This window comes from Galeopterus variegatus, unplaced genomic scaffold (assembly GCF_000696425.1).
Source record: "Galeopterus variegatus unplaced genomic scaffold, G_variegatus-3.0.2 Scaffold215, whole genome shotgun sequence".
Classification (NCBI taxonomy): Eukaryota; Metazoa; Chordata; class Mammalia; order Dermoptera; family Cynocephalidae; genus Galeopterus; species Galeopterus variegatus.
The window spans coordinates 200,582-221,219 of NW_007726326.1; the positions used below are offsets into that span (position 1 = coordinate 200,582).

At 35.2% G+C, this 20,638-nt stretch overlaps 1 protein-coding gene across 1 annotated transcript in view; it reads right to left on the reverse strand.

Annotated features, from left to right (window-relative positions):
* MNAT1 (MNAT CDK-activating kinase assembly factor 1) overlaps positions 1 to 20,638 on the reverse strand; it is a 220,380-nt gene that overhangs the window by 128,903 nt on the left and 70,839 nt on the right. The window contains exons 5-6 of the mRNA XM_008565940.1: positions 13,330 to 13,470; positions 6,555 to 6,680 (exon numbers count right to left, since the gene is read on the reverse strand). Coding sequence (XP_008564162.1) covers positions 6,555 to 6,680; positions 13,330 to 13,470 — 267 coding nt within the window. The remainder of the gene's footprint in view (positions 1 to 6,554; positions 6,681 to 13,329; positions 13,471 to 20,638) is intronic.

A 20,638-nucleotide genomic window follows, 5' to 3' on the forward strand; every position in this document is an offset into this window, starting at 1 on the left:
GATGCTGCCTCTATTTAAGCCAAAAGAAAAGCACTGGACTGCCTAAGACGTCAACCCACAAAGTTGAATTTCAACTTACCAGAGGTAAGAATGAAGTGATAAGAACACAGAAAAGGAGGAATAACATGAACTGTAATTCTTATTGGCAATGGATGTGAAAAGGTGATGGAAATTTTATCTATAAAAACAACTTCCTTTTTTAAAAAAATTTGGTTGTACATTGTATCAAATCCTTCTTGACCTAAATGGGAGTCTCTCAAGGGCAAAGGAGAATGCCCTGAAGTTAAGAAAAATAAGGAGAAAACTAATTTATTCAAAACTTTACTGCACACCCACTAATTACACGACGTGGTAGTTAGGCCCCTTATTGGAAACTGGGTCAAAGATCACCCTTGCTATGAACTGGCAAGGAACTTGCTGCACTGTGTCCATGCCCTAGGTCTTTGAGGAAGTTAGAACTTCAGAGTTGTGAAACAAAGAATTTGGTGGAAGAAATTTCTAAGCAGCAAAACATTCAGGAAGCTGCATGGCTACTTGTAACAGCTCGCTGAGTTATGGTGGCAAAGGCATGTCATAAAGCCATAATTCAAAAGGAAAGTACAGCATAAAGATTTGGAAAATTTGCAGCCTGGCCATGTGGTAGAGAAGCAGAGAGCAATTTTAGGAGAACAATTCAATGGCATAGCCCAGAGACCATTTGCTAAAGAGATTAGTACAAAATAAAAGGATTATCAAAAGAAGGGGGAAAAGGACCTGAAGGCATTGCAGAAGCCTCTGGGACCATCCCTTCCATTACAGGCACAGATGCGTATGGAGACAGAGTGGTCTTGGGGAACAATCCTGAGGCATCCTCCACAGGCTTGCTGCCTAGGGCCAGCTCAAAAAACTGCTTCCCAGCACCAGCACCCCAGCTGATTCAGCTGCTCCAGCCATGGCTAAATTGGCCCCAAGTGTGGCTGAACCCACAGCTTTGTAAAATACAAGCTGGAATCCTTGGAGACACCCACATGGTATTAAGTCGACAGGCTTGCAGAATGCCAGAGCTCTGAAGGCTTGGGAGCCTCTGCCCCAATTTCAGTAGATGTATGGAAAGCCTGGGGGCCAAGGAAGAGATCTGTTGCAGAGGCAGTGTCACCACATAGAGCCTTTTCTAGAGCAATGCCAAGCACAAATGTGGGGTTGGATTTGCAGCAGAGAAACCCCATCAGCATGATGCCTAGTAAAGCTGTGAGAATGGGACTGCCATGGAGACCTCAGAATTGTGGACCTACCAGTGTGCAATGCCAGCCTTTGAGAGCTGAAGCATGGCCTTGGACCAGGAAAACCATAGAAGTGGAACTGCCCAAGGACTTAGAGATCCAACCCCCACACCAGCTTGGAAAGGACATCAAACATGGAGTCAAGGTACATGATTTACCAGCTGTAAGATTTGATGCCTGCTCTGCTGGGTTTTGGACTTGTTTGGGACCTGTTACCCATTCCTTTCAGCCCATTTCTCCCTTTTTGGATGGTAATATGTAGTCTATGCTTGTCTCACCACTGTATCTTGGAAGTAATTTGTTTTTTATTTCACTGATGGGACTTTGAACTTTGAACTTTTGAGTTGAAACAAGTTAAGACGGGATGAAATGAATGTATTTGTGTGTGAAAAGGACATGAGTATGAGGGGTCAGGGGCAGAATGGTATAGATTGGATGGCTCCCCAACATCACTGAAGCTTAATCCCCACTGTAACTATTGAGGGTGGGAAATCCTATTATGATAAATGAAAGGTGAGGACTTGAAGAGGTGATTAGATTCTAGGACCATGCTGTAGTTAATGGATTAACAATGGTGGTCAGGGGCGTGGTTCTGATGGATTTAAAAGAACAGCACATGAGAGGTTAATCTCTCATTGCTCCAACATTTTCTGCCATATGAGACCCCTGGGTCACAGGTGCCACCACCAAGTCCTTCAGCAAATGTGTTCCCTGCACTATGGACATCCCAAGCCTCCAAAACTGTAAGTAATAAATTTTGTTTTCTTACAAATCACCCATTCCAAGTACTTTGTTATAAGCAACAGAAATGGACTGATACAGTCCCCATTAGGACATTCAAAATTCTGTCACAGAACACAATCTGTCTTCAAGGAAGCTCATCTAAAATGAGCCAGACATGGAAAATAACCAACTGCAATACAAAGCAGGAGGTACAATACATAACAAAAGTATACACAAAATATTGGGGAGGGCACCAGAATATGTAATTAAATTCCACTCAAAAGCCTTCATGAAAATCACATTTGATCAATGCCACTAATTATAATGGTTTTCAAATAAGCAGTTAAGTATATCCCAAGCAGAGTAAATGCCGTAAATAAAGGCACAGAAGGCTGTAAGTATTGCAGGATCATCAAACAATTCAGTGTGAGCCTAATATGTAAGATTCATTCACTCAACCAAAAATATTTAATGACAGTCGACCATGTACCTGGCACTATTCTAGGTACTAGAGACAAACATCACTCTAGTTTCACAGATTTATAGTCTAGTAGTAGAGATAAATATTAAACAATGCACTCATAAAACATTTTCTGATAGCAATATATATTATGAAGGGTTAAAAGGCATAAAATAATGGGGGTTGGGAGATGGGAAAAAGATACTTTACACAGGATGGTCAAAAGTCCTATGTGAACTGAATATAATAAGCAATGGAAAGAGACATTCTTAACAGGTCTTGTTTGTTTCTAGAACACATTGTTTTCTTACCTTAGGCCTTTTGTTATTGTTTTTTTCTCTGCTTAGATTTCTGCATGGCTAACTCCTTTTCACCACTTACTTCTTAGTTTAAATGTCACTTTCTCAGAGACGAGAAAGTGGATGGTTAGTATTCTGAATTTTATTCTAAGAGTATTAGAAAGACAATGGAAGATATTAAGTGAAGAAGTGATGATCTGATTTTTTTCAGTGTTGTTTATTTACCATCATCCATTCACTTTGGGAACTACCCAAAAAGCTTATTGAATAAATTATAGGGTACACAGAAGAACAGAGAGGCCAGATGGAAAGTTACTACAGTAGTCTAGGAGAGAAACAATGGCAACTAGCCTAGGATGACAGAGACGGAGAGACGTGGGTGAATTCAAGATAAATGTTGGAGGTAGAGACAACTTAATACCAAATCATCTAGATTTTTGAATTGCTATGGTCAGCAACTGGGAGGCGGGGAGCAAGACACAAGATGAGCTACTGTATCTTCTTCTTAGACTGTAAGCCAGATCTTACTTCAGTATTATATATGCTAAAAAAGAAAGAGAACTGAGAGAACTGGAAAATAGGAGTAGCTGCTAAACATTTGCTAAAATGGAAACAGTATTATATCACAGGCAACCATAAAAACATAATAAATATGACCTTATCCAATGACGTCAGAGGAAGCAGTCCTTTCCCTTTTAAAATTAGAGTATTATCTCTAATTAGAATATACTTTGACAATGTTTTGAGACATTCATTCTTGCATACTCATCATGCTCCATTTACAGCAGGGGATACATTCCTGAGGTGCATATCTGAGCATTAGACTTTATCCCTGAAACTTACTGTATTAGTCCATTTCTGTTGCATATAACAAAATACTTGGAATGGGGTAATTTATAAGAAAACAAAATTTATTGTTTACAGTTTCAGAGACTGGGAAGTTCAAAGTCCAGGGAACACATCTGGTGAAGGCTTTGGTGGTGACAGTAACACAGGGGTCCCACATAGCAGAATGGTAGAGTAGAAAGAGACTCTCACATGCTCTCCTTTTAAAGCCCTGAAAACCACACCCATGACCACCATTATTAATCCATTCATTAGGGCATGGTACTGAGAATCTAATCACCTCTCCAAGGCCCCACCTTTCAATTACCATAATAGGATTTCCCATCCTCTTAACAATCACAGTGGAGATCAAATACGTAAAAACTTGAGGGACACAATTCAATCCATATCACTTACTGACTTGACTGGTCTTTTCCCACTACAATACTGCACGTTGCTAACACTAGCTTTGAAATACTCAAAGGCCAAAAAATTCTACAAACTCTACTGAGTTTAAAAATGTCAGGGGAAAATTCAATTATTAATTCTACAAGTTCTTACACAGTTTATTATTGAATCTGACCAAAAACGATGTAAGCAAAGTACAGCTTGGTCATAAGTGACTGCCTTCTGTCTCTAGAATTCACCTCAAAGAAGTATTCAACAGTTAGTAATCTAACAAACACTTTTCTACTCATTTCAATAAAATTCAGAGCACCAACTCTGGCAAAGTATTCCACACTTTCTATTATTGCTATTTTCATGGCTTCCTGACATACATTAGTTGTTTTCAAAGAGCAATATGCACCAACTTAAGAAACAAAAAAAGGAAGGCATTCACCAAAATGTCAGTGAGTGGCAGATATCTGCATTATAGTTCACTGAGGGACTCATTTAGTGATTACTTTAAAATAGATAAACTCTGATAACTTTTTTTTTCCTTTAGTGGCTAGCCAGTACAGGGAGCTGAATCCTTACCTTGGTGTTATTAGCACCATGCTCTCCCAAGTGAACTATCTGGCCTGCCCCCATCTGATACAATTCTGATCAACTGTCTATTCATTTGTTCATCCATCCACCCATTCAACTACCTAGCTTCAAGTCAGGATTTGTGGAAAGCCTGTTACGTGTCAACTCTAGGAGCTTATAAATTGCTAAAGAGAGGCAGAAAGGTAAACTAATTAATTACTATACAATGACTGTAGCCTTCGTGTAAAGGAGTGCTCAAGAGTTAATAATAGCAGGACAATGGTAGCACAGGAAAGAAAGATATAGAGAACATAGCATAACATGATTAAACAAGAAATGTTCTCTGAATTTGACACAACATAATATTTAATTAGACACTACAATCATTTCACAATAAACTATGAACTTGAAAATTTTGGTTTGTTTAGTCTTATATTTTAGAAGGAAAAAAATCTAAATAAAAAACATATAATCTAAAAATTTTGGACAGCATTTGTATGTACAGACACACTAGATATATATCAAAGTACTGCATTACAAGAACAAAATATTACAGACTGCTTCCTTCCCTGGGGAATTAGCAGCATCTGCAGAATGCTGATGAATTTTTATTTCATGTGTATTAAACACTGTATAAGTGCCAGGCAACATCCAAGGCATACATTACTTAATCCTTAGAGCAATGCTATGAGGTGAGAAATAATCCTATTTTATAAATGAAAACAGTAAAAATAGGCAACTTGTTCAAGGTCACACAATCAGTTAAGTTAGGGGCAAATTTGAAAGAGGGTTTCTGACTCCAATTCCAGTGCTGTTTTCATTATACGTAGTTACAGAATATAAAGATTTGTGGAATAAATTAGTATAGCCATTAGTGTTATCAATTCATGCAATTATTAATAACTAACCTCATTTATTGAGAGCTTACTATATGTCAGTCACTGTGCTGGGTACTTTGTTCACATTATTTCACTTAATGTCCCCAGCAAGCTTATGAGACAGGTATTACTATTGCCTTTTGGGGGCGGGGGGGCGGGGAGCTGGCCGGTATGAGTATCTGAACCCATGACTTTACTGTTAAAAGGCTTCTGAGCTAACCAACTGAGCTAATCAGCCAGCCTATCATCACCTTTTTACAGATGAAGAAAAAGGCTTATTAGAGAGGCTAAGTAATATGCTCATGTCAAGCAGCTGGCCAAATGAGGTAGTTGAGAGTTGAATGTGGGTCTGTTTGGATCCAAAGTCCAAATCCTTAACCACAGCTTTATAATGCTGCCACACTTTTTAAACTACTATAATGAGACTATTTTAAAATATATTTACTAATTTGAAAGTTAATTTAGAGTAACTATCTCTCAAAAATCTGGATTTTAAACACATATTAATATGTTAAACTATATATTTCCTAAACAAAAGAAACAACTTTACAAAAGTATCCAAACATATCATTAGCTTATAAAATCTTTCCTTTGAATGAATGGCTAAAATAAACAATTGTTTTTAAACCCAAATAAGTCTATCCTTAAAACAGTCTAGAAGCTAAAAATTTTTAAATATTTAGCTAAATATTTTTAAAATATATGTACAAGGGTACTTCAAAAAGTTCATGAAAACATGTGTGTTATCTTTTAATTATACTTTTCCACAAACTTTATATATATGCTTTCCCATTTATATCTGTAGATGACATGTAGATACTATTTCCCTAACAATACTTTTGCATTTTCTTTTAAAAACTTTTTCCCTATGCCACAAACTTAGAAATTCATGTAGAATAAGAAAAACATACAAACCCAATATCACACACAATAAAACTGTGTTGTGTACTCTGAAAATTATTTATTGCTTTTCACTTTCCTAATATACTAATGCATATCCATATTTTCCAGACATCTAGCTTAGATCAGACACTGTTCTTAAACACCTGAACCTTATAGTTTACTACAGAAAGCAATATAAAATTATAAAGTGTAAACCTTGAAAAATATCTTTCAAACAAGCAATTAAAATAAGGCTTACCATTTTGATGCCTGTGGAAAACGTCACTGGTTTGATAGGTTTGGGTTTCTCAAGCTGCATTTCCAGTTGGGTAGATCTATCTTTATGCTGAGCCAAAAGCAGAGCAACAGGGAGATCGGAACTCTCCTGTAAGAAAAGCTCAAGTTCAATATGAAACTTGAACTAAAGGAAAAAACTAAAAAGCAACAAGACTTATATTTTAAATTATGCCTTTTCCATTAGCATTTGATGTCAAACTAAATATTCACTTTATGGAGAACATTTTACAAAAAATATTAACATTCTTTAATAAGAAAAGGCTGTTGTAGACTCATAAATCGAAATAACCTGCAAACAAGTATTTTTATAAAATCCACTTTAAAGACAATATAATAGGGCCCTATTTCATCTAGCAAACCAACCATATTTATTAAAACAAAAAAAATGGAAGCAAATCACAAAAAGAGTAATACAAAGTACTGTAACTTAGATCAGATGTTTATCTAAGACACATTCTTTTTAATAGTGAATTCAGACCAGTTTGAAATTGTTCCCCATTATATTTCACCTGAGGCCGTTTGGAAATAATCCTTGTTCTGTTTTGCACAATGGAACTATTGTAAGCACAACCAAAAGTATATTTTTCTCCTATACTGACTTACTTTTAAAAATTAAGTCTAAATTTTTTTTAATTTAGTAACAAAATGATAAATATTTTTAATATCTTATGCTGATACTAAATCAGGGCCACTATTTAAACAAATCTGCAGGCAGACACATTTTAATAAAACAAGCAAATTACTGACCAATTCTTACATGTAGACTAATACCCTGTTTAACATGAAGTCCTCTTACATGTTTACAGTGCTATGGAGCTAAGGTCTAAAGTAAATGATAACCAGACATTTTCCTTTCTGAGTTGTCAGTTAAATAAGAACCCAGAAACGTCTGCAGAGGGAGGTCAGAAGGAAATATCTCACACAATCCCACACTCTCTCTCTCACACACACACACAGTACTTTCTGTATCTGTATACAAAGATGAAGTTACAAACACATTTCTTTCTCCTATACCAAGGTTATCTGTGAAGACAAACATACTGTTCAAATGGGCTATAGATCTTGAAACAGTGACTACCCAGAATTTAATCCTGAAGATACTCTATTTTTAACATTTCACAGAATGAAAAGCAAACATACAGCGGAATCTAATTTTCTTTCCAAATCTACCACTTAATAATTTTTTAAGACACAAATGTGGCTGATTAATATACTTAAAGAAATTGTTTTACAGTTATAGTGTAAAAGTAATTCAAATAACAAGTAATTTCATTCCACAGAATTTTCCTAGAATAAAGTTTCATATCAAGATTGTAAAATAGAAGTCCTTTGCGAGAGCAATGTTATAGAGATTAAAACTTTTTTTTTTTTTTTTTTTTTTTTTTTTTTTTAGATGACCAGTAAGGGGATCTTAACCCTTGACTTGGTGTTGTCAGCACCACGCTCAGCCAGTGAGCGAACCGGCCATCCCTATGTGGGATCCGAACCCGGGGCCTTGGTGTTATTAGCACCGCACTCTACCGAGTGAGCCATGGGCCGGCCCCACATGTGTGTTTTCAATGTATGAAGAAGCCTGAACATGGTTAGAGAACACCAGTCAGCTTAAAAGCATGTGTTGGACTCCAGCATTAGGCCCTAATAATGACCATAAACCTCCTTTCTAGGGAAAGAAACCTCACAGAGGCTTTGCTTTGATTCTCATGCCATGTAGCAATAGAGAACAATTCATAGTGATTAAAACTTTTAAAAGTAAATGGAAGAGCACAAATTTTATTTAGAGGATAGAATATTAAGAAGCAAATCATTGAGATATGGCTTTAGCAATAATGAAGAGTTAATGAAGTATAGTATGAGAATATACTTGAATATGTTTCATTCTACGACAAAGCTTTAGTACTGCATTAGTAACAATATTTCTGTGAATCCCTACAGTTATTCTAATTTTGGATTTCCATTAAGATTTTATTTAAAAAATGACAAATTAAAGAACATTTTAAATGGGCTGTGGCCAAAAACATCTTTTAAAAGCTATTCTATCTTTTCATAAGTAGAGAAAAATGGAAGAAAAATAAATGTCCCTGGCTAAAAAGTTAAAGCATTGCTTCCCGATTTATACTCTAAACAAAGTCAAATGCTGTTCCATAAGTGGTATTTACTCTTTTTTTTTTTTTGGCAGCTGGCTGGTACAGGGATCCAAACCCATGATTCTGGCATTACCAGCACCATGCTCACCCAAGTAAGCTACTGGCCAGCCCCAAAACTGGTAATTATTCTAAAAAGCAAAAGTTTAGACTGCCCAGTTAGCTCAGTTAGTTAGAGCACAGTGTTATAACAATGTCAAGGGTTCAGATCCCTGTATTGGTCAGCCACCAAAAAAATAAAAATAAAAATAAAATAAAAGCAAAAGGTCTTATATAAAGCAAGACAATGTGCTCATTTCAAAAAAGTTGCTAGTCAAGACGCTGGCTTGTGTTAATCTTGGTTTCACATGCACATAAAAGGAACTTATTTTTTAAATGTCTGTAAAAAGCTAAAATTTAATAAAAATAAACAGTCCAGAAATCTAAAACTAATTTTAATACTAAGGCACAGAATTTACTTCAAACCTACTTAACACTACTTTAGAACTCAAAATTTTGGAGCTTGAAAACCTTTGTGAGTGTTAAACTAGAATTAAGCAGAAGCTCTAATAACAAAAAATATGCATGGAGTAAAATAAACTATGTGAAATATATATCCTCTTGAGAATACCTAACATGCAGATTCAGACTTTCACGTTATTTCATTCTTCTCAGCATCACATTTTACCTTGAAAGATTTCTTAACCTGTATTAACTGCCTGAAGGCACACTCTTTAATATTTAAAGAAATTTTAATAAGACTGACTGTTATACTCATTAAAAGCTTTATAATGACCATTTTTAAAGATTATTTTAACTGACTTTAAGCAAGCCATCTGGCAAAAAATATTTCTAATAAAAATCAGCTACTGCATTTGACAACAGTATCAGCCCATACAAAATTTAAGATACAAACTAAAGAGAATTTTCAAACAGGAATATAAAAAGATTTAATAAGTCAGGGCCTATTTAAAAATCCTTTTCCAAACTGTTAAAAAAAATTGGATTTACAGTTAGGATTAAATAAATGGGCTTTTTAGCAAACATTATGGCAAATGGTAAGCCATAAACATTAAGACCATAACATTAAAATCCTGTCACAAACCATATAATGTAATGCCAATGCTTTTTAAAAGGTTAAAATGTGACTTTTGGTCCAAGGACCAAACCCAAAAACAGGAGGAAAAAATTCTAATAAGTAGTACTTGTTACATAAATTAGGACCAGAGAATAATTCTAAGATTTAAGCTTCTAGACTTATTTACAAATGCCAATGCTATCTTTCTTTCTTAAATAAAAATCTAACACATGAGCATACAGAAAAAAATATAATGTATTTTTTCACTTAGTTAATAAGGTTCAAAAAGATAAAAAGAAATTTAATGAATTCATTTATTCAAGAAGGAGTAAAAAGTATGTTAACATTAAAGCAAAAAATTTAAATTGATTAAAAAATTAATATAACTAAGAATGTTTTTTAAATAAATTTTAAAATGGAAAGCTCAAATTCAAACTGCAGTGGCATTCTAAACCAATCTGTTGTAATTAATTGTACTAATGAATACAATAAATTTCTAAGAAGTATTTAACCACTATGTTACATGATCTAAACGGTAAGGCAAGTACCTGCAGTAATGACTTGCAGGTGAAGAAAACAGGAAGTGGGGGAAAATCACAAAATCCAATATTAACTCCAGATTATACACAATATACAACAATGGCAGTTTCACATCTTGCTTCATGCCTCACTGAATTAAAGGGGAGCTTCATGCCAACAACAGCTCAGTGAGGCAGCAAAACTTAGCACTTCTGAGGACTAAAAGGACATGCAAGAATAAGCACTATGCAAAGCTAGCTAAACTCAGAATAAAATCTAAAAATCTTTTATATTAGATGGAACATTAAATGTTAAAAGTGTATTTTCATCTTATATCAAAATTCTCTATTTAGGATTAATTCAGTTAATTGTACAGAGGAGAAGCATTACCCAAAAAAGTGTGTTCCTCTTTGTATAAAATGATGAGAGGAAGAACCTTTCAATAAAACAATTATAACTCGGTATTTACTAATTCATTCTTTAAAGTTTTTAGTTTCTTGCTAAACATGTTTATAAAAATATAAAATATGGTACATGTCATTTCAACTGTTAAAGCCATACCTGTCACTAAATAGTTTCAAGAAAGAAATAATAAAAATTTCTAGGGAAAACATTATAGTTTTATTTTATATGCTGCTTTTCTCATTTTTCAAACAAAATACACATTCCATTCATAGATCTTTCCATTCATAGATAGGGCTTTATGATAAACGTTTTCTTTCCTGTGGAATATACTATAAAGCATATGTACTTCACAGGGCCTGGGTTTCCAAAGCCTTGCAGTTACAAATATTGACCTTGTGGAGGACTGGAAATTTTCCTCAGGTTATAAGTCTCTGGTGTAAGAAGTTTCAAATATTGACCTTGTGGAGGACTGGAAATTTTCCTCAGGTTATAAGTCTCTGGTGTAAGATAAAGATTTGTGGACCAGCAAGATTGCTGGCTCAAGGACAGACTAGTTACCGATTGTTATGTAAAGCTACTGAGAAATTGCTGTAAGATCACTTAACTGTCTAAGGAATGTCATCTGACTTGTTTCACTGAATGTTACCAGCCTATATTGTTAAACTATAACCCCACCTATGTTCTCTTCCTGTAACTTCCGGGTCTGAAAAATAAATGCAGGAAGAGAACCCCAATTCGAGGTTAATTTCCCGAGGAAGGGTTGCCTCTCACTTGAGGGTTCCAATGGGAGATTAACCACTTCGGGGTCTCTCACTGCTCAGAAGAGATGGGCTTTGAGTAGTCCTTTGTGTCTCTGTCACCCAGGGGAAGTGGGGTGACAAATCCATGGGGGGCAAAGCAACACAAAGCAACACTTTCCCTTAATTTTCCTTTATTTTCTCACCTACTTCTAATTTAAGTAATCTTGCTTTCCCTTTTTATTCCTGGTTAACTGGCTTAAATGCTCTTTGACCAAAAAGCACAGTAGAAAAATACACACATATATATTTACCTTACCACAGAATAAGAGCATATCAACTAGGAAGGAGAGCTAGGTATGTTAACAGCAAAGAAATACCTCATGGAAATGAATTATGTGGACAGAAAGGGAAGGGAAAGAATGAAAAAAAGACTTATCTGAGGAGGAAGATTTTCTCCTTTCCAATGTCATCAATATCAGGGTTATAAGCATCAAACAATACAGTATCAAATTCGAGAAACACTTACAAACCTTAGTTACTATTACTGCTATTATCTAACAATGTTGACTACTTAAGGAGGTAATTGCTGGAAAACAACCAATAATTTGCAAAAACACTCCCATCTCTTTCAAATATATTATTTTTTTCCTGCAAAAATACATACATACATATTTTTGACACAGAGTAATCAGAGTCACTATAAACTTCAGTATGAAGCCAAAACACTTGAAAATGAGCTAGTTGTTAGAAAACCAGTATTAATCAGGAGGAAAATGCTCCAAAAACAATGTGTTTTAGCTTAGAAACATATAAACAATCTATTAAAAATATACTGGTTTAGGGGCCGGCCCGGTGGCGCACTGCTACAGTGCGCCGCTTGGGAGCGCGGCGGCGCTCCCGCCGAGGGTTCGGATCCCACATACAGACCGGTTCCCGCTCACTGGCTGAGCGAGGTGCGGGTGCAACACCGAGGGTTGCGATCCCATTGCCGGACACGAAAAAAGACAAAAAAAATATATATATATATATACTAGTTTATGTCAGTTTTAATGTTGTTCTTCATCATCTGAAAATAAAATGGATATTGACACAGTGTTTTCACAATTCCTATCACTAAACTCATTTTTGGGTAGAGACTGAGTATAAAATGAATTTATATTATGCTAAATTCTGGAAAAAACATAATTTTTTCCCAAGCAAATACTATGTGGATTAAAAATGGCCACAATCCTCATCTCAAGAGGTGGGATCTATATCCCTTCACCTTGAAACTGAGTGGGCTGTTTTACTAATAAATATGGTGGAATTGATGCTGTGCCAGTTTACAAGCCCAAGTCTTAAAACATTAACAGCTACTTCATTAGTCTTGGAATATTCTCTTATAGCCCTGAGCCACCATGTGAGAAGTCCAAATATACCAGTACGAAAACCACATGAAGAGGTGCCCTGCAAATATGTTGAAGAATTAAAGCAGCCCAGAACACCCACTTGAATTCCTAACCCACAGAAGTGTGAGCATAAAAAAATATTCTTGGGGGCTCACTTCCTATTCTGCAATAAATACACTGATATCAATAAGTAACTACCAAAATTAAAGGTGAACCACAGCACAAACATTGTGGAATACCATTTAAATGCCATTTTCCAGCATAATAAATAATAAAGAAAGAAAGGTTTACACTTTAAAAAGACTTTAGGGACAAGTCAGTTAGCTCAGTTGGTTGGAGCACAGTGTTATAACCCTAAGGTCAAGAGTTCAGATCTCCATACGGGCCACCTGCCAAACAAATAAAAAAAATTTTTTTTTAAAGTAATACAAAAAAAGACTTTAAAAAAGTCTAAATTTTTAAAGTCACAATTAGCATTTCTACATACCAGTTCATCTAGAAAGGCCTGCTTATTCTTCCTTTTTAAAATTTGCTGCAGTTGTTCTTCTTTTTGTATAAATAGCCTTCTTTGTTCATTTTCCTGTCGTTCTACCTCTAAAGCTTCTTCCAATTCTTCCTGTTCACGAGTCTAAAACAGAAATTTATATATGGAATGGAATAAATTTTGTAGCCAAGAGCAATCTTATACTACACTCGCTCATACTTTCTTCATTGGAAGCATAAAACACAGTAGTCACTTAATGTTTACTAATGCAGCAACTCTACTTTGAAGGAAGTAGAATTCATTTTATTTCACACGGACATGTTACTATTAAAGAGAACATCTAGCACTAAACAAATTCTTAAACAAAGTACACTAAGCACAGCTGAAGAACTGTAAGAACCGTACTTAATAATGGGTTTTATATGTATATAATCATTGTAGATAATTTTAAGTCATTCATTTTAGGGCATTTAACAAGACAAAAAAACTCATAACAACAACAACAAACAGAAAATCTCCATACAAAACTACTGACTGAAACACTCCATTTAAAAGATTGGTTTGTTTTTGGTTTTTGTGATTTTTTGGCAGCTAGCCAGTGCAGGGGTCTAAACCTGTGATCACGGTGTTATAAGGCTGCGCTCTAACCAACTGAATAACTGGCCAGCCCTAAAAGGTTGGTTTTAATAGGAACAATTTCTAGAACATTTAAGATAATGAAAAGTTACTTAGCTTCTTTTTTCCAATCTACGATAAGTCCTTCTTATGCTAAAGTTCCAAATAGTACACATTTAAGGTAAGTTTTGAAAAACTGAAGTTATTTTCTAACATGAGCATATACATTTCAAAAATCCCCTTTGTGGACTGAAAGATTAACTCAAAGCCAATATGAAATATCAGTCTACTCATTCTCTTTTAAGAAGTTCCCCAGAAATATTAAATACTTCCAGGCTCTGAAACATAATTCCAACTCATACATAAAAGTAATATTATACCTATTCTTTGCGCCTTAACTCTTATGAATGAGAAATACTGGAAAATCTGAATGGCTTCATTTTAAAACCTTGATTCTTCTTCTTGAAAATACTGTAGCACATTTTTCTTTTTAATTCAACAGATCATTGAGAACTTATGGCACCATGAGGCAAATATAGAATGGAAGCAGAGAATACAATAGGTCTGGAGATCACTAACATAATATATAAATTAACAGAGATCTCAGAGAAAAGTATATTTTTTGATGTAAAATAATAATTAAATCCTCTGTTGATAATTCACTCACTAGGTAAATTCCCCCCCAAAAAACAAAGTTGTCATGCAGAAAAAAATGTTTCATTTATATACTTCAAAGTCAGTATGTCTGAAATTAAGTTAAGCACATGGTCTCCCAAAGCTAATCCTCCTCCTATATTCCTTATTTCTGCTAGGTGCACTCCAACATCTCAAGTCAACTCAACCTCAAAGTCATCTTTGTTTACTCCCTCTCTCCCCATTCCCTTTAAATTAATTAGTTGCTACATCCTATTAGCATCTTTCCCAATCATTTTACAAACCTCTCCACCTATGTTAACAAGATCACTACTCTAGCTCATGGCTTCCAGTGGAAAAGGAATTCAAACTTGATCTAGAGAGATTAGTAGGAATAAATGTAATAAGTTAAGGGCTGAGATATGAAGGCTGAAAAGTGAACCACATACTTGGTGGCACATAAGCAGAAAAGGATGAGCACCATAATAAAACAGTAGTGTGGGTATATTCATACACACATACACACACACACACACTCATATATCAGACATCAGACATCAGACATGCATTACCTAATGACAGGGATATGTTCTGAGAAATCAATCATTAGGTGGTTTTGTCCTTGTGCAAAATCATAGTATACTTACACAAACCTAGATGGTATAGCCTACTACACGCCTAGGCTATACAGTATAGCCTTTGCTCTAACCACAGTCATATATACAGTCCGACATTGACCACACCACTGTTACGCAGTGCATGACTCTGTGTGTGTGTAAACATGGACACATGCATATATATGTATACACACAGACATACGCATATATTTATGTATACATGCTCAGATATGCAATTAAGTATGACAAGTGTTAGTAAGGTACACACAGGGAATATAGTGAGGACACATTGATAGATAGGGTGGTAAATTCTATTTGGGAGGACAAGTAGAATCAGAAAAGGTTTCACATACAGTGCTGTGGATTGAATTGTGTCCCCCAAAAAAGATATGTTGAAGTCCTTTCTCCTGTAAATATGACCTTATTTGAGTCTCTGCAGATGTAATCAAGTCAAGACAATGTCATACTGGAAATTTGGACACAGACATACAGGGGAGAAAACCATGTGAAGACAGAGGCAGAATTAGAGTGATGCAACTATAACAAAGAATAATAAAGACTGCTGGCAACCACCAGAAGCTAGAAGCAGCAAGGAGGAATCCTCCTCTGCAGGCTTCAAAAAGAGCATGACCCTGCTTACATCTTGGTTTCAGACTTCAAGCCTCCACACAATGAGAGAATAAATTCCTGTATAAGCCACGCAGTTTGTGGTAATTTGCTACAGCAGCCCTAGGGAACTAATATATGGAGGTTGAGCTAAGGATTTCAAACAGTAGGTACTTACCTCCATTGATAGTGGAATAGCCATTTAAGCAAAGACCAAAAAAAAGGGGGGCAAAAACATGAAAAAAGCTAGAATGCTTGGTATGGAACAGTCATGAAGTACGGGGGTGGGAGAAAGCTATAAATAAAGCTGAAGTCCTCTTCATAGGACAGATGCAGAGGGCAGATCATGGAGGGTCTGTCATACCATACTAATGGAGATTGTGCCATACTAAAGCAACGGGGAAGATAGTGAGGGAATTTGAGGGATGGATTTAGAAAGATGACTGAAAGCAGAAGGTGTATAGATCAATTAGGTTTGAGAATGACAACAGGAAGACTAGTTAAGAGTATTCCAATAACCCAGATAAGAAATGGTAAGGGTTCTAAAAATGGTAATATTAACATTAGAGGAGGAACCATGTTTAAAAAATAATAAGAAATGAACACTGGCAGAACATAAAGACTAACCAGATATGACTTGAACACTTGGATGGATGCTGAAATCATTCACTGAAATAAAAAACATAGTAAGAGACAAAATAGACTTTAAGTAAAAAACTGTCACAAGAAACAAAGAAGGACATTATATAATGATAAATAGGTTATATAACAATTATTAACATATATGCACCCAACATTAGAGCACCTAAATATATAAAGCAAACATTGACAACTGAAGGGAGAAATAGGCAGCAACACAAAAACAGTAAAAGACTTCAACAGTCCACTTTCAATAATGGATGGAATATACAGACAGAAGATCAGATCAATAAGAAAACAGAGGTCTTGAACAACACTATATACCAAAAGGGACCTAACAGACATATATAGAACATTCCACCCAACAGGAGCAGAATATACCATCTTCTCAAGCATACAGAACTTTCTCCAGGACAGATCACAAGCTGGGTCACAAAACAAGTCTTAACAAATTTAAGAAGACTGAAATCATACCAAGTATCTTTCCTGATCACAATGGAATAAATCTAGGAATCAATACCAGAAGGAAACTGGAAAATTCACAAATTTTAATGTGGAAATTAAATGACACACTCTTGAACAACCACTGAGTCAAAGAAAAATAAAAAAGGAAGTTAGAAAATACCTCAAGACAAACAAATATGAAAACCCAGCATACCAAAACTTAAGGGATGCAGCAAACGTAGTAGTATAAGGGAAATTTATTTTGATAAAACATCAACATTAAAAAAGAAAGAGCTCAAATAAACAACCTAATTATACATTTCAAGGAGCTAGAAAAAGAACAAACTAAGCCCAAAGCTAGCAAAACAAAGTAAATAATAAACATTAGAGCAGAAATAAATAACATAGAAAAATAGGAAAAAAATAAACAAAAGAGTTGTTTTTTTTTTCAAAAAGATAAAGAAAATTGACAAACTCTTAGCAAGACTATGAAAAAGAGAGAAAAGTCTCAAAAAAAAAAAAAAAAAGATGACATTACAACTGATGCCACTAACAGAAAGGATCATAAGAGACTACTATGAAAAACTTTACAACAACAGGGCCAGCCCGGTGGCGCACTGCTACAGTGCGCCGCTTGAGAGCGCAGCGGCGCTCCCGCCGAGGGTTCGGATCCCACATACAGACCGGTTCCCTCTCACTGGCTGAGCGAGGTGCGGGCGCAACACCGAGGGTTGCGATCCCGTTGCCGGTCCCGGTCCAGTACAGGCGCGACACTGAGGGTTGCGATCCATTGCCGGACACGAAAAAAGACCAAAAAAAAAGAAAAATTTTACAACAACAAATTGGTTAACCTAAAAGAAATAAATTCCTAGAAACATACAAACTACTAAGACAAAATCATGAAGAAATAGAACATCTGAAAAGACCTGCGACTAAAACAGATATTAAATCAGTAATCATACCCCCTAACAAAGAAAAGCCAAAGACCAGATGGCTTCACTAGTGAATTCTGCCAAACACTTAAGAAGAATTAATGCCAATCCTTCTCAAAGTCTTCCAAAAACTGAAGAAGAGGACACTTCCAAACTCATTTTATGAGGCCCACATTTCGCTGACACCAAAAACAAAGACACCACAAGAAAACTACAAACAAATATTCTTGATGAACACAGGTGCAAAAGTTCTCAACAAAATACTAGAAAACCAAATCCAATAGCACATTAAAAGGATCTTACACTCTGACCAAGTGAGAATAATCCTTGACATGCAAGGATGGTTCAACATGCAAAATCAATAGATGTAATATACTACATTAACAGAATGAAGAATGAGACTCACATAATTATATCAATAGATACAGAAAAAAGTTGACAAAATTTAATACCTTTTCATGATAAAAACTCTCAACAAACTAGGAATAGAAGGAAAGTACCTCAACATAAAAAAGCCATATACAAAAACCCACAACTAATACACTCAATGGTGAAAGACTGAAAAGTTTATTCTAAGATCAGGAACAAGACAAGGATGCCCACTCTCATAACTTCTATTCGACATAGTACTGGAAGTCCTAGCCAGAGCAATTAAACAAGAAAAAGAAATAAAAGACATCTAAATCAAAAAAAAAAGTAAAACTGTTCCTGTTGAAAGACAACATGATACAGAAAACCCTACAAAATCCATAAAACAAACTGTTTCAAACTAATAAATGAATTCAGTAAAATTTCAGAATACAAAATCAACATACAAAAATAAGTTGTGTTTCTATACAAAAATAAATTGTGTTTTTATACACTAGTAACAAACTACTTGAAAAGGAAATTAGGAAAAGAATCCCATTTTACTAATATATATATACACACACACACATATATATTTATTTATTTATTTATCTATCTATATCTATCTATCTATCTATCTATATCTATCTACCTATATCTATCTATCTATCTATCTATCTATCTATCTATCTATCTATCTATCTATTTATTTTGGCTGGCCAGTGCAGGGATCTGAGCTCTTGACCTTGGCATTACAAGGTGGCACTCTAACTAACTGAGCTAAGCAGCCAGTCCCCCCACTTTATAATAGTACCAAAAAGAATAAAATACTTAAGGATAAATTTAACAAAAGAGGTGGAAGACTTATATACCAAAAACTACAAAACATTGATGAAGGAAATTAAAGACACAACAAATGGAAAGACATCCCATGTTCACAGATTGGAAGACAATATTGTTAAAATGTCCACACTACTCAAAGTGATCCACAGATTCAATGCAGTCCCTATCAAAATTCCAATGATATTTTTTATGGAAACAGAAAAAACAATTCTACAATTCATTTGGAAACACAAAAGACGATGAATAGCCAAAGCAATCTTGAGGAAGAACAAAACTGGAACCATCATATTTCCTGATTTCAAAATATATTACAAAGCTACAGTATCAAAACAGTATGTTACTGGCATAAAGACAGACATCTAGACTAAGGGAACATAATAGAGAACCCAGAAATAAATCCATGCATACACGGTCAACTGATCTTCAACAAGAGTACCAAGAATACACAATGGGGAATGGATAGTTTCTTCAATAACTGGTGCTGGAAAAAATGGATATCCACATGCAAAAGAATGAAATTGGAACCTTATACTATACATGAAGATCAACCCAAAATAAAGACTTAAACATTAGACTGGAACATGTAAAACTCTAAAAGAACACATAGGGGAAAAGCTTCTTGACATTTATTTTGGCAATGGTTTCATGAATATGATACAAAAGTACAGGCAACAAAAATGAAAATAAGCAAGTAGGACCAAAGCAAACTAAAAAGTTTCTGCTCAGCAAAGGATACAACACAGTGAAAAGGCAACTTAGAGAATGGGAAAAAGTATTTGCAAACCATATACCTGATAAGGGGTTAATCTCCAAAATATACTAGGAACTCCTACAACTCAAAGGCAAGAAAACAACCTGGTTTAAAAATGGGCTAAGGACTAGAATAAACATTTCTATAAAGAAACATACAAATGGCCACAGGTATATGAAAAAATGTTCACTGTCACTCATCAGGGAAATACAAATCAAAACCACAATGAGATATCCCCTCATACCTGTTAGAGATAGCTATCATCAAAGAAAAAAAGTTAACTGTTGGCAGGGATGTGGAGAAATTGGAACACATACACACCTTTGGTGGGTATGAAAAATGGTGCAGCCACTATGGAAAAGAGTATGGAGGTTTCTCACAAAACTAAAAATAGAATTACCATACGATCTAGCAATCCCACTTTCTTGGTATTTATCTAAAAGAACTGAAATCAGGAACTCATGAGATATTAGCATTTCTATGTTTACTGTAGCACTATTCACAATAGCCAAGATGTAGAAACAACCTAAATGTCCACTGATTGACAAATGAATGGATAAAGAAAATGTGGTATACACATACAACAAAATACTATTCAGCCTTAAAAAGGAAAGAAATTCTGCAATATGTGACAATATGGGTGAACCTTGAGAACATTATGCTAAGTGAAATAAGCCAGTCACAGAAAGACAAATACTGCATGATTCCACTTACATAAAGTATCTAAAATAGTCAAATTCATAGAATCAAAGAGTAGAATGGTGGTTGCCAGGGGTAGGAGGAGGGAGAAATAGGGAGTTACTAATCACCGAGCATAAAGTTTCAGTTAAGCAAGATGAACAAGTTCTAGAGATCTGCTGTGCAGCATTGTACCTATAGTCGAG